Source organism: Prosopis cineraria, unplaced genomic scaffold, assembly GCF_029017545.1.
Source record: "Prosopis cineraria cultivar Desert tree isolate PC_DT_omini unplaced genomic scaffold, ASM2901754v1 PC8, whole genome shotgun sequence".
NCBI classification, from domain to species: Eukaryota; Viridiplantae; Streptophyta; class Magnoliopsida; order Fabales; family Fabaceae; genus Prosopis; species Prosopis cineraria.
Genome location: NW_026555339.1, coordinates 6,887,214 through 6,912,230, shown reverse-complemented (window position 1 = coordinate 6,912,230; position 25,017 = coordinate 6,887,214). Strand labels below are relative to the sequence as shown.

The window sequence follows — 25,017 nt, the reverse complement described above, 5'->3', positions numbered from 1 at the left end:
AAGACTTTCTTCATCTTGTTATGGTCGCTTAAACTTGAATATGTTTGAACATTTTACCATACAAAGCAAAGCAATAATTGAAAAGAGATATTTTTCATTCATTCAAAAAACTAAGGAGTCTTTCTTAATATCTAAAATATTCAAATCAATGTCAGCATACTAAATGCTTTCTAATATACATATATATATATATATATATTTTATTTCTCTCATTCTTCCCTGTGCTAATGATGATATCCTCCTAACCCAAGAGAACGAAAACAAAAACAAAAGGCTCTATATTCAATGCTTTCATCTATGATTAGCCTCATTTCCTATACGTACATGTCAAAATTGGCACGCGACCTGCCAAATAGAAAGAAGGATCAAAACTCAATCTCTTCCAGAAGAGAGGGCATTTTGTGGTCACTTTGTGGATGCATCTCCATCAATATTTTCTGCATCAGTGGAATTACCAACAATTTCGCGTTCTCTACGTGGACGCATCAATATTTTCCGTTTTCTCTTCATGCTTTTAGGGACCGAAGTAGTTGCTGCTCCTGTCTCCATCAATTCTTCATCACTATTTATGTGTTCAAACTGGACGGCAATCACTTTTCTAGCATTTGCTTCTAGAATCTGCATCAGGGACAACTTGGATCTTAGATGAGAGCTACCATATGAATATCAACATCAATATGATCATTTCTTAGACCACGTAAAAAAGGCATAGGGGGACCACCTAAGGATAAATAGTCAAAATTCCATGTTCAGTATTCTATTCAGTTCAACTTCTGGAAAGGTATGGGAACCACCTGCCAATTTCAAGAGGCCTGTGTTATAATTCAAAACAGATCAAATTGATTACCTTAAGTTTGAATGACTGATACTTTTGCTTTAAATCCTGGTGGTCAGTATCTGATTCATCGTTTTCCCTTTCAAAAACGACTTTGGTGCTTTCACCAGTTTTTGGGATGTATCCAAACGCTTCACACGCATAGCCTGATACTGTCTCATACTGGTGATCCTGCAATATAGAAAGTTGAGTAAGCATCAAGAGACCTGTATTTTTCAAATATATTGGATGTTCACGTTTTCCCACCAGTCTAGTTCACAACTTACGTAGAAATGACGAGCTATCTTATGTGATGAATTAGCCTAAACTAAAACTGAACAAAGTCCAATAAAGTTGTGATGTCAAATAAAGATACAGAGATAACATTAAAAAAATATGTTTTAAACTTAAATTTTTCACTATGCCTTGTGCTAAAGACTCTAAATTTGACTAATCCAAATTGGCTATTTCATATTTTTCCAAAATATAATTAACACTTTATGAATGCTATGAGCGTAGAACAAACCTCTGGCATCTTGATGTTCAATTGTTGTGAGAGGTGATCAACAGATGTATTTGCGTCCACATCAAATACTCCCTCAGCTCGGGCTACAATGGAACCGGTTTTTTTCTGAATCTCCTCCTGGCATACAACCAAGAGAAAATGAACGAAAAGGCTTTTAACGTAAGTCTTACGGTAAACCACTACAGTGGCAAATTACTTGTAAAGAAGGAAAAGCATGGGAATTTATAATTTGATAAAGCCGTTTGTCTTTCTGCATATCTAACAAAAGAATCCTTTTCAGGAAATCATGAGAAAAAAATTATAGTGAAGCCAAAAACACTGCCAAACCCTAGATGTGAAAACAGAGAGACCCCTATGTTTAATTGAAAGAATTGTTATGCATGAGGATGAAAAATGGAAAGAGCATGAGGATGTGAGCGGCATGGATGAAAAATGAGCTTTGTAACAAAAACCAACAAAAAAAAAAAACAGGAAGAAAGAAATGAAAGCAAAAGAATAAATAGTGAGCCTCACCTTCGAGTCATTTTCATCATAAATTTCACCAACAATTTCTCAAGAAGATCTTCCAGAGTAACAACCTGTCAATTTCAATAAGAATAACCCAAATAAATTTAACTTGCCAATTTGTTGGAATTTATATTCAGACTGCATAATGGGTTTCAGAAAAAATACTAGAGTTTTATTACATGTAATTAACTATATTTATGAATTAAGCTTCCTTCCGAACGAACTAGGCAACATAAGATTGCGATAAGCAGAAGCAAAATGAACAAGTAAGGTAATTAAAAACAAATTCATAACATTGGAGGGAAACTGTCATTAGAAATTGGTCATCAACTGTACCAAGAACTAGGAGAGATAAAGGCTAGAGATCAATGCGAACAATGTATAAACAAGGGTCTTTAGAAATTTAAAAATTTGTAGTTTGAGTATGAAGTTTCAGGTAAATAAAAAATTGTCCATGCAACAGTTCATAATGGTTGGCAGTAACAATCTTATCGTTGATTTCATTAGCATTTATCTTGTACCAACCAAATAAACAACCAAGAGTACACTGTAAGTAGAGAAAAGAAGAAACAAGAAACCACTGACAGAGCATGTTCTTATCGTTCCATCATACACTTCCTTTTAGTTTCCTATTGTTAGCATGGTATACCTTACAGTGGATCAAATAATAAACACATAATATTCAGATTCTATGCAAACAAACAGAACTATTGGGCTTCTGGTAAGGTTTGTACATACTCCCACAGTGCCACCATATTCATTAAGAACAACAGCCATGTGAACCTTCTGACTTCGAAGCTCTTTAAGCAGATTCCAAGCATCCATTGAATCTGCAAAACCAATAATTGGAGTTTATTCATTCAATATTCTAGACTGAACTAAACATAAATAGATGCGTCCCTATGGCAAACAATCAGCAAGGATGTTTTCAGAAGCACTACTATGTTAGAGATATATTTCCAAGAGTCTGAATCACATTTAGCGTCCTCCAGAATTCATTCTAAACATGCCACCGTTGACACATCACAGCGGGGATTACTGCACATTGAGTGAACAAAGAAACTTGTGACCACTGATTCAGATCGATTTACATACTTAATGGACAGAGGCTAAGAATGGACTTTATGAATAAGCAGAAGTAATTGTGGTCATTGGAATCATACTATTCACTATTCAAATTGTACAATTTGGCTGAATTCTCATAGGCGTCAAGGATGGCAAAATCATACAATTCCATATGACTTGACAGGTTCAGGCTGGATTAGATTGGTTCTTGAGTGACTCAAATGAGGAAAACTAAGTTTCCACTTGCTTTTAGCTATTGATAGGCAGGAAAATAATCCTGAACAATCAAAGTACATAAACTGACACATCACAAGGTAGTCCCATTACTTATAATATATCAACATTTCAATTTGCACGCAAAAGTCTTTTGCATGATAATTGGAAGTGTTAACAGCAGTAGCAGCCACAAATAAAATACATGAACATGATTTCCACATAAAGATTGAAACAGAAATAAGTTACCAGGCACAAAATTTGCAGGCTTGCGAGCCATATCTCCAACAGTAGTAATTTCTAGTTGCTCACCCTTCAAAATCAAACAGAATATAATTCTGCAAACTATGAGATGGGGTATGCAATTAATAGGCAAGGAACTTAGAACTCGTACAATGTATGGCAGGACTAAAATTTTCCAACCTTCTGGACATACTTCAGAAGATCCATAGCATAGGCAATACCCATTATATTATCTACCCTTTGCTCAAAAACAGGTACCCTAAAATATAAAAAAATAAAATCAAGTTAACATATTTATAAAGGGGAAAAAAGCAGAATCACTGGGAAGCTTTCTATACCTTGAGTAATGATAATTTGTCCACAAGTCATGAAAATCTACAAGGCTAGCACTGGCATCAATTGCAACAACATCAACAAGAGGTGTCATAACCTCTCTGACCTGCGTGTCTTTTATCTCCAACACATTTTGAATCATATCCTGTGAAGAATAATTTCATTCAAGATACTTATTGGATAACAACGTAGCAATACAATGGTCAAATAAATTAAGAAAGGATAGTATTAGAGCCTTTTCAGATGCACCTGAATAGTGTAATGATTTAAAAAACATATAATGAAAATTTGTTAGAAAAAGGACCTACAATTCCCCCCCTCCATATGGACACTTAAAATTTATCATGTTTTCAAGATATATATTTTTTAACAACATTTCTTTAAAAAATCACTGTCCTAATGTTAATATATTCAATTCCATTTTTTAAGTATGAGAAAAAAGTAAAGCCTCGTCAACCAAGCAAATTCAAAATATTTTTAACCACAAGCTTAATTGATTTGTATTTAAAAAAAAACTACTTTTTTCTGGGTGAAAATTAAAAACCAATACTGGTTACCTGTTCTTCCTCCTCTATTGCCCCGCTTAACTCTGCACCTCTTAACATCAATTTTAGCTCCTCTTCAGTTACATATGGTTCACTGATAGATGAAAATGAAGGCAACTATTTAGTGCAAAACCTAAAAGATTTAATAAGAATGTCCCAAAATGATAACTTTAGCAGATGTGTGCCTTCAATATGGATATTATCAACAGAGTTGAAATAAACATATGAAAATATTAGATGACTTGACAATAGATGAAGGTTGAATATGATTGCTTTGTGCCACATGGAAGTATAGTTATACAAAATAAGTTGGTAAAACAGGATTAATTTTTTAAACTAGCATTCAAGAAAATACATTAATGACCGATTTGTTCTCACTCAATATATATATTCTGCAATACAAATGAAGGTGACGGTATAAAAAATAATATATATATATATATATTTTGCTGCCTCATGACATATGGCTACCAACAGTTTAAACATATATCCTTGCGTAATTTACAAGCATTAGATACAATATAAAGAAAGAAAAAAATCATTCTCTGACTAGCTTTTCTGAAGACCTTTTTCCCTTTAAGCCGAGCAATTTCAGCATCCCCATTGAAAGATAAGTAACAACTCTTCCTACAGGATACAATACAAGGGAAAGCCATGCCACTGGCCTGACCTGGAGGCATCAGAACCAATATTTGTTACAAAAAAGAAGTTAAAATAGAAATATCATGCAAATGTAAATAACAAGCCGTTGCTGAAAAGAATAAATGTCTGATTTCGAATGACTATATTCCATAATTTTTTAAGAAAAGGACAGAAAAAATACAACTTACCACAAACCGAGCCACCTCTGTGGCATTATGAACAGCTATACTTTTTGGAGTAATTTCAGTGAGAAGCAAAATGGCAACCTTGTAAGATCATGCAGAGAACACAGGAGTTAGATCTTTATGGGAGAATTAAATTTAAAATAAATTTCTTAGGGGGTGTTACTTGCCACGAATGATACAAGAGAAAACACATAGTCAGGATATCATGCAGGTACCTAATATCCCATTTTTAATGAAAAGTAGTTTATAATCAGAAGTAACAAATGAAAAGTATAGAACACAAGAAACCAAGATGATATCATATTGTTAGCCTAAATAAAAAATCTATCTCAGCCTTATACAGTTACAAACTAACTGACTCACTGCAAAATTTTTCTTTAGATTTCTGTTAAAGAGGAAGAAATGCCCATGCTCAAGAAATGGAGGTTAAAGTTAAAGAGGAAGAGAAGAATGCAGCCATATATTATAATATGATCTAGCCCCAGTGTGGGATAATGGAATGGGGTAGCAACCCAAGGACTAGGAACAGAAGAAGAAATCCCAAGGAATTTGTGGAACTAATCAAACCAAGCTTCAGTCAAATGCCTAGTGGAAGCATTTTATAGAGAAATGTAACATTTATGTCAGAGATTCACAGGTCCCAGTGGAAAATGTATTTACGTCCAAAATAAGTTCGAATGCAGTGGAATGTGATCAATCTATTTAAATTTTCTATCAATACTGGAAAAATAAATGTATAATTCCATTACAACAATAATGTTTAATGTTTCAAGTGAACAACAATCAGCGGTCAAGCTCACAGGACTTGGAGTTTCCCAATTCCATAGCCTAAACCAGGAAAAACATGTTCTAATTTCTTAGGAATACAAGAGTTTTCAAGTAAGGGCAGCAAAGCATACAGTCATCACTCCCGTTGCTGCACTAAGACCAGCTTCACCAAATATTGCAGTTGCAGCATCTGTGACCAGAGCAGTTGCTGCAATATTGACCACTCTGAGCACAAGAAAATAGCCTAAAATGAGAAAGATGTCATATTCAAATTGGAAACATGAATGATATTTTTCACCATTAAAATCAATGAAAGGGAATTACGTTGTGCCAATAAGTATGGTGGTAAGGAACCGAGTGATATCAGTCTGAAGTAATTTGAACACACCATTTTCAGATTCCTTTTCAGCCAGTTCACGGACCTTGTACAAAATTTCATTGACAATGATCAGAGGACAAACAATCATGGAAAGAAAATAATATCTTCTATTTGATAATTAAATCAACAAAAATTAAATTCTTCAATCGCGACATCCTGTAAGTGACCTAAGACATTATAAACTTAACTAGCTCTGGAGAAGTCATTAACAATACTTCTTTGACCAACCAGGCCAAATTAAGTCAGTCTAAATGACGACGCATTCATATTCGGACAGGAAGAGAAAGATACCTTCCAAGGCCAAAGGGTGGTAATTGAAGTCTCTGCCATCGAGAAAAATGCTGAAAGACCCAAAAGAATTGCCAGTGTCAACCCTTGGTCCTTAAAGACCTGAAGCACTTGAACCACTTTAGGCCATGCATTCCTAAGCAGCAGAATGCTCTGTCCAATAACTCCATGTCCTGCCTTTTCCACACCTTCAACTGCAAAAACTCGCTGACATCCATACACCAATACCCCACAAATCGTAGCAGCCAGAATAATTCCCCTCTGGAGTAATTCCTGAATGAAGTCCAAATTTGCTTTCGAAGAAGAACTCTTTCTACGCAAACAGTTACTGCTTCTGCTTCTATCTAAACATATCAACCGAATTCTACGGAATAACCTGTCATCTTGCTCATTCCTTGAAACCAAATGGCCTCTAAAAGAGCCCGGACCAATACATTTAGACACCAAGGGAAATCGGTGGTATTCAAAGTTTTCAGCTGAAACCTTCATCGCCATTCTCCTTGACCGATTCTGATGCGCAATGTAAAGTAATCTTGAGGAGCAGTTGGAGAATGGCTGACACATAGTAACACAAGATTCGGGTGCCATCTCCAAGAATTAGAAGGCAAGGAAAACAAGCATGAGATTGTTTGCGAAAGAATAGGGGTTTATGACAAAAGGTGAGTACGTATTTATGCAGGCAAAGAGAAGAGAAGAGATTGTTTGCGAAAGAAGAAATTGTGATTTCTTGAGCATAATGTTGGTGCCAGAGAAGCTGGGCTTCAATTCAACTCTGTTTTTGATGCTGATGCAGCGTAACAGAACAAGGGCGATTTGACTCATGTCAGTCAACTTTCAAATCCATAAACAAGAAGAAGTAAATCAAGAATCCGTCATTTTATATTCCAAGATGATGCCTTGATTCTTGTTTTCCCCGGAGCATTACTCGACCTTTTTTTTTTTTTTTTGGGGAAATACTACTTTGGTCCTTGCATTCTACTCTAATTTTATTATAGATTTTTACACCTTTTTTTAATATTTCATGTCCCTATACATTTTTTCATTAATAGTTTTAATCCCTACATTTTTAAAAGGATGTTGATGTGACATAAACAATATTATAAATGCTAACATGTCAATTAATATTATTAATTTTGTGTTTATGTGTCCAACTTATATTTGAAATTTTTAATAAGCAAAAATTTAAAAGGAAAAGTCTATACATGAAATTTGTATGTTTTGCTAATTATTTAAAAAGTTCATGTCAACCTTTTAATTTTATATGATATATGCTTTTAATTTTTTTTATTAAAAAATTTCATATCAGCATTAGTTTGATACATAAATAAAAAATGAATGATGACAATTAACATGTAAACATACGCACTATTTATGCTACGTAAACGTCCCTATAAAAATGTAAGAATCAATATTATAAGTGAAAAAATGTGTAAGAATCTAAAGCATAAAAAATAAAGTGCATGAATGTATACGAAAATTTAAACAAAGTGTAGGAATTAAAAATAAAATTTTTTATTTTTTTTTCTTTTGAAAGAATTTTAACCTTTTGTTTGTTTTGTGACTCACCGAACAAGGATAAGCCTAAGTGGCAACTGTTAAGGCGTTGAAGATTATTTTAATTTTAATTTTTTTTGCCAAGAGATTATTTCAATTTGATTCCTCGTGACCAAGATGTAGACTTGTAGAATATGATGAGCTGCAGCATACAATGGACCTTTCTCACTTTTTTTTCTTTTTTTGAAAAAGTAGAAATTATTTCATCATTTTTTATTTTACCCTCTGCTTCTTATTAGCTGTATTTGAACTCAGAAAAATAATATATATATATATATATATATCAAAAATAAACATCGTCGTGATAAAAAATTAAAAAAATACTCCTTCCATTCTTAATTATTGGACAAATTTACATAATTAACTCGTGCTAATAAAAATAGCTTTGATATTCTGTTACATGTCAATCCTATATGGTTTTTTAACAGTTAATATTCCGTTTCTCAGTTAGGGGATACCGGGGAATTAATTGATTAATAACAGAATTAGCCCTTCAGCGTGGGAAATGTAAATACCTTACGTGGCCTCTGATTACTAGCATCTAATAAAAAGTCAATACACATGTGTTCCTCATTTCCTTTGTACCAGTGTCACTGTTTCTTAATTGCTTTATGGATACTGAACAGTTAACACACAAATTTACATTTTAAAGGATCTTAAAGTAGCACTGAATTGGTTTATTAAAAAAAGTAAAAAAGGTAGCGCTGAATTCAGCTTGGCATTTAACCTTTAAATGAAAATTAATCATTTAATTTTTATAATTTTAATTTAGTTACGACAGCAACTTAATTCTTAAACTTAAATCATTATAACTTAATCTTTATAATTTTGATTCAATTATACCTTAATTTTTGAACTTTGACTCAATTTAATTCCTATAATTTTGGTAATTTAAAACATTGATCCCAATGTTTTGAGAACTGGATCGGATCGAATGATCTGACTGTTTTGATCGTTGCCCGCCAAGTAAAATGATTTGGTTCAACTAATTAAACCAAATTTGCCTTTGGACCTGATTGAGCTAGGCAATTTTTATAGAATTAGATTTAACCCAGAAGTCGGGGGTGGGTCAACCCGATTCAAAGTCAAAAAATAAAAAAGAAAAAAAAATTAGGCTAAGTCATTTAGATTTACGATTTCTCTTCTCTAATATCTAATTTTCTTTTATCTTCTTTTCTCTAATCTCTTATCTCTCCTCCATGGCCTGCTCAATCTTTTACTTCTCCTTCAACCTCTGCCTCTAACTTTAACAATCCAAGAATCTAACTTTTGATGTTGAAATCTCAAGCACCATCAATAAATTAATGTTTATCTATATATTTGTGTATATAAATATTATTTTTATTTAATTTTTATATCACCAATTCAACCGCCAGTGTAATTGGTTGAATCATTAAAATCACGACGCGTTGCTCTTTTTAATTTGACGTCTGATCCAAATTTCAAAACACTAATTGATCCTTATATTTTAAAAAAAATAAAATTATTGAAAACAATTTTAATTTGCATAAAGATTAAAAGTTTTTGTAATCTAAAATATTAATCTTTAAATTTCAAACTAATTTTAATCTTTCTATTTTTTTCTAAAATATAAGAACCAATATTTTAAATGATTAAAAATATAGGAACTGAATTACACTGAGAGTTATACAAATCAAAGTTTAAATATTAAGTTATAATTAAATTAAAACTATAAGAACTGAATGATTAATTTTTCTAATTTTAAGTGCAGGTTTGGTTACATGACAACAAACAATCAAAATCTTAATGTGGCTACCATTTTCTTGAAAGCAAAGAGAAACCTTTAACAAATATAATGATTCATTATGACTTACTCTTCCCCAATTATTTTCTGTACAACAAAGGTGTTCAAGTTATTACAGATTATTTCCTATACAAATTCTATCAATAATCCAAAGGCGTCTCAATAAAAGAGAAACATAATACGAAGAAATTTATTTACCATTTGATCTCCAACGCATTTTTATAACCTGTATCTCAAACATGAATGTTGAAATAAACTGTATAAGGTTCATCTCTGAAGGAAAATAATGGCTCCAAAAGAAAATTCCTGTTTGCTCCTTTAGCCACAAAGCTGATGGCACTGTACTGGCTTAACCCTGTTTCTGCCTTGAAGCTGGCTGCTTGATTGAAAATAATATTAAAATCAGACTTGCATTTCAGCATCACACCTGAACCAGAACCACCATTATACACAAAGCAATCCTTATTGCCTTTGGATTCTAAGGATATAGTTTCATTTTGTCCATCCAATCCTGCTACCAAAACAAACACGTTAGGGGCCCCACCATGGGAAGTATCTGCAATGACAAGAGGATGGCCTGCTCCTTGGTCCATCAAGAGCATCCCAGGAAGATCAAATGGTTCTAACATCACTGATTTGCCGATTGCATCTCGCAAGGTTGAAAACTCCGAAGAAGATTCGGTGAAGATAAGTCTAAAGGTTGCATGAAGAGCAGATTCTGTGCCAGGTTCAGGTAGTTTTTCCATTGTAAGAGATTGATTTGAGTTTGTTAAAACAAGAGTCGGCTCATCAAAATCTTGGATAAAAGTTGCTAGTTGAGTATTATAACTTGAAGGGATTGGAGTAATCCAGTCAGCAATAGATGCATTTGACCCAACTTTGATGTCCCAATCACCACTGGTATGACCAACAAGAAGATAGGGCCCGTAAAGAATTGCTTGTATAGAAGCATATTCTGACCTGTCATCTGGATTTGATTCAAAACAATCTTTCAGTATTGTTTGACAAACATTTTCTTATGGCACTGAATGGCGCACACAGATTACTACCTTTTATAGCCTCTGTTCTAAGAGTAATGGGCAATTGAAGGGTCAGCTTGTCACTGGAACTCCACTTTCGTGTGACTGACAAAAAGTTTCCTACACGTCCACAAATTAAAATTTTACTTTCAACTTTCAGCCTTTCAGGAGTTGAATTTACTGTATATATATATGAACTTCTGGTCTTCTAGACCGAAAAAATAGTTGCATTTTGATCTGAAGTCTAAATTTAAATAATTGTCTTTTTAGCTTTCATTATTGCTGACATGTAGGTGGCATGCAGAATAGCATGTCAGCAAAAGGGGAGCCTTCCCAATTGATGTTGACTGGAGGGATTAAATTTCATCATCTTGAAGACTTATGGCCAGATCAAATTAGTAGAAAACTACACTGAAATCTCCGCTTTACAAATGAAGCCAGTTAAATACCTGGAGACGGCAGAGATAAAATCTCATCGTTTAAAATTGCCTTCGCACCATCCAAATGTGTCCATGTTGGTATTCGGAAGTTCAACGTAGATGAAATTCCAGTCCCCTGCAAAAGTGACTTTCAATGGAAGGAAGCAAAAGAGCAATCTGCAGCATCTTATGGTAAAATCTTCAAGGTTTTCTACTAAAGGTAACAAATTGACATCATAACCTCCATAAATCCATCAACTATCAGTGGAAGTAATCGAACCCTGTCGTTTAGCTGATTTTTAACAATTATAATAAATCCATCATTTCAGCCATCACCTACCATTGGAAGTAATTTTCTTTATCAACTATCAGTGGAAGTAATAAAACCCTGTCATTTAGCTGATTTTTAACAGTTATAATAAATCCATCATTTCAGCCATCATCTACCATTGGAAGTAATTTTCCTTTAGCTATTAAAATGAAATAAATTTAAGCCATTGAATCGTCATTGTCATCTTGAAAGTAGCATACTTCTCAGGAATCACTTGTTTTCTCATATCTGACGTAGTAATGATGTATTAATCATATTAGTATTGTACACAAACCAAAAGAAGTAGAAAAGGAATGGCATGTCTCCCGTTCTCATGACTAGGGTCCCGGATCGGTAGAATCATAAACAAGGCGCAGTGCTTTTTTGAAAACTGAAACCTTAGTTAAGAAGCGGGCGAGAGAGACCCAACATGATGCTTAAGCCAAGAGTTACGAAAGATGAAAATTTGGCCATGCATAATACAGTGTAACAAGTACCTCTACAAGAGAAAATGTCAATGTAACTCTTAGGTAAGGATCCCATGAAGTAGCAGAAACTACAGTCTGATTAAGCACGACACCCCCAGATTTCCAATTAAGGGAGCTTGATATGTACTGAATGATGTAAAGTGTAGGGTTCTTTCCTTCTTCTTCAAAATAAATAGAATCCCCCAACTTTGAGAATGATTCAATCCCTAAAGATGACCGAAAAAGAAAAAAGATGATTGAATTGAGATATGATTATCCTGCAATTTGATATAAATTGAATTATATGGTGAAGGAAAAAAACGCAAACCTGTTCCATAGCAGCACCAGAAAGATTCAAACTTTGTTCCCCAACCATGCCATGTTTTAGCTTTGGATACCCCAGGACCTTGTGGCAGCATATATATCATCACTCCAGGATTTGTACCTCTTTGTATACCCAAAACACCATTTGTTAAGGCACGCTCATAATAATCTGCATACGATACTGCCTTGGTCCACCTAAATAGGTTCCGTGAAACCTGAGAAAACATTTAATTTTTCATTGCTGATATAGTGGAAATGTTCGACAATAGCTGATGCCAAGGCATAATGCATAGAGAAACTACAATAGAAAAAACTAAAATTTAGCTGAAATGACAATTATTACATGCACATTCTCGCATACAAATATACATAATAAATCCATATAAATTATAATAGCATGTTTTCACATCCTATGTCACCTAAAAGATATAAAATTAAGTTGTGAAAACTTTTCACAAACTCGTACATTTTTCCACTATGGAAGCATTCCATAATGAGATAAGAAAAGGATAGATGATTGACTGCTACCTTCAACATGTTATAAGTTGTGCAAGACTCTTCATATTTCTGTTGTTTTCAGGTTTTCTGCCATTCTCTTTGGATCATGCCTATACAAAAGTTAAAATAGATGTGTTTAACAAAATGGGGACTAACTGCCATAACAAGAAGGAAAAAGAAAATTTCTACTCGAAGCCCTTGTAGCAAATATATATTCAATGGATGATTTGCTGTTTAAGAAAACCAGAAACTAATAATTATATCTCTCATTACCAGAACTCACTGACTGATGTCCCTCCAGTTGCATAACTGTGAGAAGAGTTAATGATGTCCATGAAGAATGTTCCGATTTCCTAACACAGCAGAAGGCAATAACAAATGTAATAAGAAAATAGAAATTTTCACAAAGGGAAACCACTTCTAGGCTTAATGTGTTTCTTCAATGGAACAAACACAAAAGATATTTAGCATTGGAAAAAAGAATAAAGGCCATGAATAGGCATGTAATTGAAGTTTAAACAATGGAGACACGAGACAAAAACCCAAATGCAATACAGAAAAACAAAGGATACATATTGACATTTAAATTTTAAGTTTGAACCCTTGAGTTGCTAAAGAAAACGGAGAGGTGAAGGCCAATACCAGTTTATATTATTTTTGTTTCTAGCGTTCAGGTTTTAGAGTGAGCATGCGCTTTGCAATCTATAATAGAATGAATACCTAAAGTTAGTGGGTTTTGAATATTTGTTATCTCCAAATTATACCCCAAAGTCAAAGTGATTCTTAAACAAGGCATTCACTACAAGTCTCATCACAAGTAAAATCTTTTAATAATAGAATTAAAATAGATAATTAAATTAATAAATAAATTTATGCCTGCAAATAGTGAAAAGCATTGTTTTGTCATCAAGTTCCAGGAATTTACAATATGCATACAGTTGTTTACCTTATAAAGCGGATCACCGGTGACTTCATACCGCATTTGAGAGCCAATAACAACAGGAATATGTGTATTGGCATGAAAATTTGCAATGTCATCAGCCTACACGAAAAAAAGGACCAAATTTCATTACTCTTATGCTTTGCAAGAAAAATTAGTACAACTTATAGACTGGAAAATAAATGCCGAAGTTGAAATCTGAGTATCAAAATGTTTCAGTCAAAGGGGAGTACAATATTTTTAATGATATTCACATAGAGGAGACAATTTTATTTGGGATAAAGGAAGAAATAGTGACTGTTTAAATATGGTTAAAATTTAAAGGAAACCTGCATAATGAACAAATATAATCCCTACCTGCACAGCAAGCAACCCTAAAAAGCATGGCTTGTCAAAAAGGTGAGCCAACAAGAGATGCTTCAGATCTCCCTGCATAGGAAGAAGACGTGCAATTTCAGGATTGAATATAGCACAGATAATCAGGTCTATGATCTGTAATTACCAAACTGATACAGTTCCTATACATAGATAAAGGAGTCAATACCATCATACAGTAAAATGAAGTAACAAGATTTGTTAGCCTACCGTTATGCTGTATAACTTGTAAAGGACGTCATTCATCCCTCCAGTTTCCTCATTCAGTGATTGATAGTGTCTAGTTATACTGTACTTTGTAATCACGTTCTGCACACGGCTGTAGAAGTATTCAGCCATCCAAGTCACCATTTTTAAAGCATGAGAGTTTCCAGCTATAGTACATTGATCTAACAGGCCAGCCATGATCTGTCAAAGTTTGACTAGCTTAAAACCCACAATATTAAGGCCAATAGTAGTTACATTCTCAGCAACCACTTTTGAAGGTACCTTGTGAATGGTGTAATATGGAGCCCATACAGGCTTAATATCTTCAAAGCGGTCAAAAAATTCAGAAGGAAATGCAGAGAGATATCCTGAGCCAAGTTTCTCCTGACAGGCGGACAGATTGGAAATCAGTGTTGACATTTTCTCCTTCAGGCTATCATTGTGTGTGCTGGCCCACATTAGAGCTGAAGCACTCAAGTAGTGACCTTCAAAATGTCAAATGCAAGCAAATATAAATTATCCATGAAAAGTAAATTAAAAATGCATATAGGTGCTGCTACTTGCTAGATCATAGAGCTTTAAAAGCCCATGGAAACGTGCATAAGTGTGTCTATACTTCACAACCCTGAGTGTGAGAGAGATATTTCCAAAGAAGTTACGAAAACATCAACGTGTTATTGTACAATTGCTGAGTTATATGGCATGTACAGAAGACTCAAAATTTGCTGAGATAGAGGTTATAGATATAGAGAAATTGCACTATACAGTGATGTTTGTAAATGCTCATTTAGGTTTCCAGGGATTGTACTGGATGCTGATAAAGGACATGAAGGAGATGCTGGCTCAGTATTCGTAAGTTACTTACATCTCATTGACAATGATGAGACTTGAGGGGCACACTGGTTTGCAAATGAAGCTCACTGCTCTGGTGCACCCTCAGGCTATCTTGAGGCCATTAAGGGATACATTACCACTTGTTTTGTTTCCATACTTTTAAGGGTTAAAGCGCATTTTTGTCCCTGCACTTTCCTTTGAGAACCGCTGAGCACCTTATACTAATAAGTGGGACATTTTTTCCCTTAAACCATTTTTCAGATGAGCAAAAATCCCCCTCCATTAACAGGTCACCAATAGAGGTGTATTTTTGCTCCTCTAAAAAATGGTTTAGAGGGAAAAAAGCTCTACTTATTAGTACAAGGTGCCCAGTACTCCTCGAAGGACAGTACAAGAGCAAAAATACATTTTAACCTAGAAGTAAATATTAGTGACTACTTTAGTTTAACTAATAACTACTTTCCTTCTGGCAATGACCAGAATGGAACAAGTAATTAGCAAAGGGGAAGTTGTAATTGCTAGTTCTATTCTAATCATTGCCAAAAGAAAAACAGTCATTGTTAAACTAAAGTAGTCACGGATATTTAAAATACTTGGATTTTAGTGAATAAAAGATTTGCACAAGGAAAGTTGTAATTGGTTTTTCTATTTTAATCATTGTCAGAAGAAAAATAGTCATTGCTTAAACTAAAGTAATCACTAATATTTATTTTTTTATTTTAAATTGGAGGTATTTTAGTTATTTGACCAAAAAAAAATCATTAATGTTTGAAAGATCCCTAGGAACTTGAGAAGGATCATGACATTTTGCGAGATCCCATTGTCATTTGCATATTTCAAGGGGTTAAAATGCATTTTTTCCCTTATACTTTCCTTTAAGGAGCACTGAGCACCCTATACTAGTTAGTGATCCTTTAATAGAGGGGGATTTTTATTCTTCTGAAAAATGATTTAGGAGAAAATATGTTTCAGTTATTAGTATAAGGTGCCCATCACTCCTCAAAGGAAAATATAAGGTGCACTTTAGCCTTACTTCTAATGTAGTTTGAGTAAGTGTATTTAAAAAAAAAAACGAAAAGAAAAGAATGCATGCAAAGTATATTACATGACAAAAACAAATGATGGATTCTAAGGAACTCTTCAAAAACAAGCCTGTGTGTAAAAATGCATGATTTAAAAAAGCAGGAGCGGGAGAATACTTGTAGATAGTTACTTGTTTGGTGAGTTGATTATGAAAAACACTCAATTATGGATTTATCTCTGGATATTAAAGTCATAGATAATAATTCGAACTTGTAATTTTCTACCAGACTAAAGAAAAAAAATTACCGCTTCATAACTACAAGGCTAACGCTGAATTACTAGGCTTCCATTTATTTTTGATAGCCCTTTCTTCTTAACTCCTTGTATTTAAGAGATCTTTACAAGCAACCACGAGTAAGATAGGTGTAATTAAATTTTAAAGATACCAATTAGATATGAAAGAACAAGTAAGAATAAGATGGTCAATGAAATGAACTAACCAACAAAATGACCCCGGAGCTCACTGTCTGGATTTTCCCAGCCTCCATAGGGCGTACCAGGAGTAGGGAGACCAGCTGTCTTCCTGAAGCTCCAAAGCAACCTGTCAACATCTAACATCAATAGATACTCCAAATTTGTAAGCTGTGCCCGGGAGTGGAATGTGTCCTGATGCAATCTCACATCATGCAAAGACACTTCTTTGAGAATCCCTTCTGGTGGCTTGAACACACCCAAATTCTTAATTTTCCTGTAAATCGCTGCCCAGTCATTTTGCACCTCGTTCCCTCTCAAGAATCTCCTTGGCATCAAGCCTTCCCAATCAGAGTTATCCATTGGGCTCAAATGATCATGCAACATCATCTTCCATGTTTGATTTTTGGACGTCAATAACTCATACCTAAAGCTATGTGATTGTGTAGGTTGGTTGGTGCATTCTTTGGTAATACCCACAGCACAATCACATAGAAGCAGGACAAGAAGCGCGTAAACAAAACCCTTCATCCTCCTGAGAAATTGAGATTTCGTCAAACTGGTTGAAGTTGCAGGGTAACCCAGAAATGAAGAGGTTGAACTAATTTAACAGAGAAAGGAGGAGAGTTTAAAGAGAAGGACTTTTGGATCCTCACCAATTTGTAGCTTGCATGCTGCAATTTCGACCATCGATGCTGAAGAGTTATTGACTTATATACTGTTAAATTAGGTCGGTTCAGTCACTGGGTCAGCAGTACAGTTCCTTATCCATGATCCATGAATATAGAAGAATCCCTTGAATAGATAAAACATAAAAGTCAACCTTTTAATGTTTACTTTAATATAATCAAAATAAACAGGGAAAAATAATAACAGTCGGGTTAGATCAAATCATAAAACTAAATAATAACATTACCATGTAAAGGCAGCAATATTTAATTACTTTTTATTAAATTAACGCCGTAGTAAAGTCATAAATATCAGATTAACAGTGTTATTCGTTAAATGCTCACTGAAATTCCGACAATATGATGAAGTAGGGGACATGTGATGAGCACGTGCACGCTTCCGGATCGAATACGCTCCTCTTCTCTGATGTAAGAGAAGACAGGGAAGGAGTCGCTGTCGTCGTGCCGGAAAAAACACGCTTCTACGAGTACTTCTACTGCACTCTCGGCTTGCCTCCCTTCCACTCCACTCCTTGACATTGAAAACAAAACAAGAAAAATCGAATCGAATCGAACCGAATCAAGCCCAAGAAAAGCAGTGAAGACGAAGGAAGACAAGAATCTTTGAGATCAGAAAGGCCGTCGTCGTCATTTCATGTCCATCTCCTCAACAAGCATTAGCAATTCCTTTTTCTTTTTACTTTATGTTTTGGGAGATTCGTTGCCTTCATGATCAAGTGATAATATAGAAAAATGCAAACTTTATTTAAACTAATTGTATACTATGATGCACCTTGTTAATGGGTTTTTGTCCCACGCCGAACCGCCACTGTGTTGAATTATTTTTTTTAATTATTAAAAAAGTCACAATTAAAATTAAAACAAATATACCATATTTATTTTGTTTGGATTAAAAGATTTATAATTAATGTTAGAATTTAATTGATGTAAGGAGAAAAGTTTGTAACTCTAACATGATTTATATTAATACTTTTTTTCAAAAGTTAACTGTACAAAATAAAATTTATTTAAATAATTTAATTTAAAAGTTAATTAAGATTTATAATGACAAAAATAAATATAATTTTTTTGTGTTTTTACTATACAAATTTATTTAATTAATTACAGAGATAATTTAGTTTAAATTTTTTAATTCCATATATAATGATTATACTTAACCAGTCAATTTTAAAAATTGGATAAATTGATTAGTTTATCTTATATTTAGAAATGGCAGGAATACTCCCACTATTAATTCTTTTTTTTTTTTTTGTGTTTTTGCCAACATCCTACTATTAATTCATAAGGTTTGTTCACAATTAACTAAATTAGTAAGTAAGCAATCTATATCCCAAAAAAATTGGTAATCTCATTCTTTTTCTAATAAACTATTCACCGGCCAAATATTAAATTATTAAATGAATTTTCCAGGACAATATGAAAGTAGAGTGAAGAAGACCCCAATAGCTTACTTCAAGAGCTCCTTTGATCAAGTGAATGAAGTGAGAAGTAGGAGAAGAGGGCAAAGTCGGGCACTCTGGAAGATAATAAAGAGAGAGAAAACTGATAAAAAATTTAAAACCCATTAATAATGCTCCCAACATCCACCCCAATCCTAAACACTTGTTGAAAAGCTCTGTCCAATAACTTTGTTCAAAACGCCCATTCTCCTCCAACGCCCGTTCACTTTTCTTTTTCATTTAAACAAGATTTAATGAATTTTTAATGTCTCAACTTAAGTTTGAATCATTTCAACTTAAATTAATATGTTATCCAAACATGCTCGTCACTCTTCAAATAAACATTGCTTTGAGAGATTCCATCGTCACTTTTGACCATATATATATATATATATATAGAAATTAATAATTGCGTGAATTCATCAAATTTCAAATGATAATTTAAATATTTAAAATTTGGATTTAAATTCTCTAAAATAAATGTTCATAAATTTATGTAATTTTTTTCTTTTTAAGAAAGACAAAATATTTTATATTTTATAAATAATTAAATGAAAGGAAATACTAAAAAAATTAGAAGATTTAAATCCTAAAATTTCATATTCTCTACCTCAAAATGTATAAACTATTTGTATTTTAACAATGATAAATGAGCAAATTACCTTATAAATTTTATGTTCACTAGTACTATAAACCCTAAATTTTTTTATTATGTAAATTATTATTTTAATTTTTTAAAATAGTATAATCTAGCTTGTTAATAGAAGTTAATTTTAATTATTAATTGATTAGAACATGACAAAGAAGAACATAAAAAATTATGTAAAAGGACATCAAAATTTGTTGTTCTTTTCTATACTTTTTGATTTTTTTATTACAATTCTGTTATTCATTTATGTAATTTGTGAAATTTTTTTTATTAACTAACTGTCAAAATTATTTTGTGTTCGTAACAAAGATCAAAATATACTATTTTAAAAAATTAAAAAAATAATTTATATAATAAAAAAATTCAGAATTTATGATGAAGATGTCAGAATAATTTCTTTATTTACCTTTTTACCATTACCTGAGTGGATATGTCGAACTCACTTTGCAGTCTTTTCCACCGTGGCTTTGTAGTCAATAGAAAAAATTACTTCAGCTATCTATTGCTCTTTATTGTGTGAAATTTCCCCTATTTCTGGTCATTTTACAGGCTACTGCACGCGTATATAAAATTTGTGCAACTAAGTCTTTCCCCACTCTAGTATTATAAATTTATAACAGAATATACAGATACTGTTTGCGCTGGATGCTCCTATGCACCCGTTGTATATTTGAGCAACTCACTATATTTTTTTTTAGAATGATAGAGAAATTTTAAAAGAATCAATTAATTTAAGTTAATTTTTAATATCAAACTTTAAAAATTTATAACTCAATTTGTTATTTTTGTAACTCCATTATAATAAATTTATAACTTACATTTTAAATTTTAACAAAAAAAATAAATTTCTTTATTTTTTAATCATATTAAAATTTAAAAAATAAGTTATAAATTCATCATAATACATTTGTAAAATTAAAAGAATGAATTGTAAATTTTAAAAGTTTGACACTTAAAATTTAACTTGAATTAGTTAATTTTTTAGAAACTCTTTATCATTTTTTGTTTTTTTTTTTGGCTCTGAATGATTCTTAAACTATACTTTCTTAGATTTCCAAGTTTACAGCATGCGTCAGTTCGATCTCCCATGGTATTAAATTAATAAATGTTATAACACAGATAATTTAGATCTAGTGATAATAAACACACTTACAATACATTAAAGTGGAGATACAAATTTACGCTTCTTTCATATGTAGCTTCTTACTTTCTTGTTCTCATTCAGAGATCATATTATTGAAATTTAAGTAAACCCAATCAATTAAATTGATAAACTGTTGAATCAATTTAATGAAATGCTTTATTTATGACTATCTAATAATAATTAAATTACGGTTTTGACAATTATCTTTTGAACTAATACCTTAATTAATTCAGTGATAAGTCCACCTTTCAATACCCTGAATTAGGGCATAATGTGACTGCCCCAATTAACATTAAGTACACATACTTTTACGTATTTACTAAATACAGGCTCCCACCTTACATCTTAATTTATATCTTAGACATGAAATGTCAGTCAAAATGTAAGTGTGATTGTGAGATGCCTTTAGCAGACCTGATCATAATCAATATATGAAATTGTAACAAATTGTTCTCAAATCTAAGAAGAATGTAGGGCTTCACCTCCACCAATTGAAAGAGGCACTGATAAAGGTTTGCTTCCCTGATCAAAATCAATAAATGACTTTGGCAGCCTAAACTTCGCTTCTTTTGTCAACTGCATGATGAGCACGCCATCTCTGAAGAATTCGTCTCATCTCAGAAGACTCAGGAACTGGAAAGTCCTCATCATCTAACCCTTTATGCAACATATCTTTCTGAAATTGGCGTGTAGATTCTCTTGACCCATATTTTCTTTTTAACATCCCAATAACATCCTCCTCTTTTTGAATGCTTTTCTGCTGGGCACTCGCTGCTGATAAACTTGGATGCCCATTATTTCTGACAAATTGAGAAGTTCCTTCTTTTTTATCATCATCATCACTGTCTTCAATCTCAATGATGGTTCCAAATCTTCCACTAGCTGGGGAACAAAGAAAGATAAGTAAGGGTGCTTAATATTAGATCTGCATTGAAAAGAAGTCCAGGAAGAGCTCGGAAAATGAAGAATGCAAAATTCTGTAACCCAACGGAAATGATTGTCAATCTCTAAATTTGTCCCCTCATATGATAACTCCTTGGATTTGAAGGATAAGTACAGCAGAAGGCCATCATATTTTTAATTGAAAAAGGATTTTAATAAAGGAAATGGGGATTGGCAAGGATCAAAGTGGCTTTAACACCATGTTAAAGACCACTTCCAGTTCAAAAGCTTAAATTGTAAATAAATGCTCATGGATAGTTTTACTATTATGCTCACAAAGAGTTTTACCATCATCTCTAACAAAAATAAATGGTTGTTGCTTCAACAATTTATGGAAAGTACAGCAGCGTTGGAATTTAAGTCTTTGGAGATCTATTATTTCCTAAAAAATCAGATTATATACACAAAAGGATATGATTAAGGAAGAAACTACTCCCTTCCGTAGTGTCTTCTAGAAAACTTTCTTGGTCTATAATATAAAAGTGTCATGCAATATTATCCAATGATTTGCCATTTTTATCCGAGTCTTTCAATGAGTGCTCTCGTAAATTGAAAGAGTAACAGTAATGATGTTCATATTGTTTTAATTGATAAGGGTAAGAATGGAATGTTGGTCTATTTTTATTTTACAAATTTAACGATGTAACACTTCTCTTAAGATATGTGAGGTAGCTGGAAATATCTTCTGTTTATGACTAAAGGGAGTGCAAAATGGAGGATTATTTGCCTTGAAAGCAAACAAAAATAAAAAGTACAACAAAAATCAAAGAAAGCCCATACAGTTATTTAAGACCTCAAAAGTACCCACAAGCATGACAATCAAATCATGATCAGAACAACAAAGAGAACAAAGATTAAGAATCCCATTTCATATGAGAGTTCTGGCTTTAATTCCCCCATTCCTAATGGAAAGTTGCACTAGAAGCAGGCGCAGAGAACTAAACTAATAGATAGTGTGACCGTCGTGAGCATTTTGTTATGTGCTAAAATTAACAGAAAAGAACATATGCCCAAACAGTATTTTGGCCCTTGAAAAGGAAAAACAAATCATGTTTGCTTGGGAAATGTATACAACAAAGTGACCCTTAAAATATATATATATATATATATATTCCCCTTAATCAAACTAATACCAAAGCGTGACCCATAAAGAAAAACAAAAGGCTCTGCAGTGTTCCAAAGGAAAAAAAAAATTGTATAACGAAACAAATCTTTTGTTGCTACATGATTGCAGTAAACATTCATGGTTTCTTGGAGAGTATTCCCCTTCAAATGCGTTTGCTTGAACAAAATACGATACATGGTTAAGCAGTCTTTTTCCTAGTCACATCAAATGAAACCTTTCAAAAGAGAACTTAGAATTGAAAGCAACTTGAAGAATGATCAACAGAGAATTGAACAACCAGCTAACATGACAAGGGAAAAATGCAATGATTACTTCTCATTGAGGTAAATGATGAGTTAATTGATTACTCCAAAGCAATCCTAAAATTATCTTGATTATCTAATTTTTAAAGTCATTAAATAATCTAATTATTTATAAAGCTTCATAAATAATAGAGCACAATGGCATCGTATAATTCATATAGCCGACTCCATCCAGTGAAACAAGGTTTGTTGTTGAATCAAATTTTTTAAGCCATTCAATCAATCAATGAATAGAATCACGAAACGGTCATCAACTTCCCTTGGTCTGTATTAAGAAACATTTCCTTAGACTGGATCATAAGGTCATCTATTGCTCGCGTTACCGCACTAATTTTTTTCCAAGTACCATACAAATGCAAACTCCTTTCTCACCATAAAAGTCAAATAAGCATATCAAGAGAAGCCACATAAATGCATACCTGATACGTTCTTGCTTGGATTGCTCGAGGACTGCCCAATGCCTGCACAAGTATCACCATTTCTTTGTGAAACATTACAATCTGCATTGTTGTTTCCAGAATAACCGCCATGAAAATGGACTCCGTCAGTTTCCCTTTCCTCTTTCATATCCAAATTAACCCCAAGATCAGCTCCATAACCCTCCACATTGTTTCGTCCCTTCATCAACAATTGCGTTTCGTATTCCAACCTCAAAAGCCGTTCATTCAGCTCCACAAATTTCTCCTTCCATATCCCGAGCTCACCCTCTAACTTTCTGTTCTTAGCCCTAAGCTCTTCAACAGTCGTATCTTCGAGCCCATTCTTCTTCACGGCAGCCAACAATTTCTCGTACAGCTCTTCGCCCCTCTTCAACTTTTCACATCGTCCCTGGCATTCCTTCAACTTGCCCTCGATCTCCATCCTCCCCAACCTCTCAAACTCTAAAATCTGCCTCATTTTGTCTGCCTCGCTTTTGAGATGGGCCTCTCTAGCGACCAAAACCTGCTCGACCTGGTCAAATTGTTGTGTGCGAGTTGCAGTTCGCAGCTCAGAAATGAGGTCCGGTATGCTCATGCTGACTAGCTTTTTGTCATCGCGAAGTTCACCGGAAGCCGAGACCCAGGTTCTCTGAAGTCCATTAGGTGGCCGAAGAGCCTGATACTGTGCTCGCTTCTTCTCTGTTTCCGACGAGAAAAAGTCGAAACGTTTTTTTCAGTCTTTTAATATTATTTTTTATCTCAATTTATTTGTATCATCTTACACTGGGAGTCATACCGTTTGGATTGGGAAGAAAAGTTGAGAGGAAAGAAAATGGAAGGAGAGAAATAGAGAAAAACAGAAAAGAAAAGTAGAAACGAAATCGAGCTCTATAATCAGCAGAACTTATCAGTTCAGGTGCTAATTGATGCCCATCTGACCTGATTCTTTTGTATTCATTCTATAACCTAACTTGCTCCTCAGCTTTCATGAAGGAAAATAGAAACGAAATCGATGCTCTGAATCAAGGCTTAACAACTCGAAATGATGGCAGAAAGCAGGAAATCGAGCAGAAAAATGTTAAAGAAGAAGAACTAACCTTGAGTCGAGGAACAAGGCTGCATCGAAGAACACGCTAGAGAAGAAGACGAAGCGGCCTGAGCAGTATGCGCGAAAATGAAAATAGACGCTGTGAAGTGTGAACTGAATTGCGAGTCGAGCGCGAAAACAGATAGTAAGAGGAGGGAGGAGGGTAGAGGGGGAAAAAAATTTCCCACGCTTTTGGCGCGTGTACATTCTACCGTTCTTTTACCGAAGAAAATACTGTTGGAAACATGGAGAGCTATTAAATATAAAAAAAAATTTAATTTTTTAATCCTTTAACTTTTAACTCACTTGTAACTCAATTTTTTAACTATAATTCACTGCAACTTAATTTCTCAACTATAACTCAACTTAGTCCCTTAATTTTTGATTCATCTATAATTTAGTCTTTATTTTTAAATTTTTTTTTAAAATTTTTATCAAATAAAAGGGATAAAAAAATGCTTATATTATTTTAAAATACCCTCCTCTTACCCATTAATGTGAGTTAT

General features: G+C 33.4%; 2 protein-coding genes and 1 pseudogene across 2 annotated transcripts; all 3 read right to left on the bottom strand.

The window, feature by feature from the left end:
- Positions 1 to 206: 206 nt before the first annotated feature.
- LOC129318890 (putative DUF21 domain-containing protein At3g13070, chloroplastic) lies at positions 207 to 7,304 on the bottom strand (annotated as a pseudogene).
- A 2,557-nt stretch (positions 7,305 to 9,861) lies between these two features.
- On the bottom strand, positions 9,862 to 18,076 carry LOC129318821 (uncharacterized). The gene is given in 15 exon segments (XM_054963788.1): positions 9,862 to 10,794; positions 10,877 to 10,966; positions 11,296 to 11,401; positions 12,073 to 12,269; positions 12,371 to 12,581; positions 12,895 to 12,936; positions 12,938 to 12,974; positions 13,138 to 13,217; positions 13,811 to 13,906; positions 14,162 to 14,233; positions 14,390 to 14,587; positions 14,669 to 14,871; positions 16,744 to 17,249; positions 17,371 to 17,509; positions 17,728 to 18,076. Coding segments are annotated over 14 exon segments (2,589 nt in total). The 5' UTR covers positions 17,388 to 17,509; positions 17,728 to 18,076; the 3' UTR covers positions 9,862 to 10,060.
- Positions 18,077 to 21,024: 2,948 nt separating this feature from the next.
- LOC129318173 (uncharacterized) lies at positions 21,025 to 24,612 on the bottom strand. The gene is made up of 3 exons (XM_054962795.1): positions 24,522 to 24,612; positions 23,425 to 24,123; positions 21,025 to 21,517 (listed from the first exon to the last, which is right to left on the bottom strand). The coding sequence occupies exons 1-3, from the start codon at positions 24,544 to 24,546 to the stop codon at positions 21,189 to 21,191; spliced, it is 1,053 nt and encodes a 350-aa protein (XP_054818770.1). The 5' UTR covers positions 24,547 to 24,612; the 3' UTR covers positions 21,025 to 21,188.
- Positions 24,613 to 25,017: the final 405 nt, after the last annotated feature.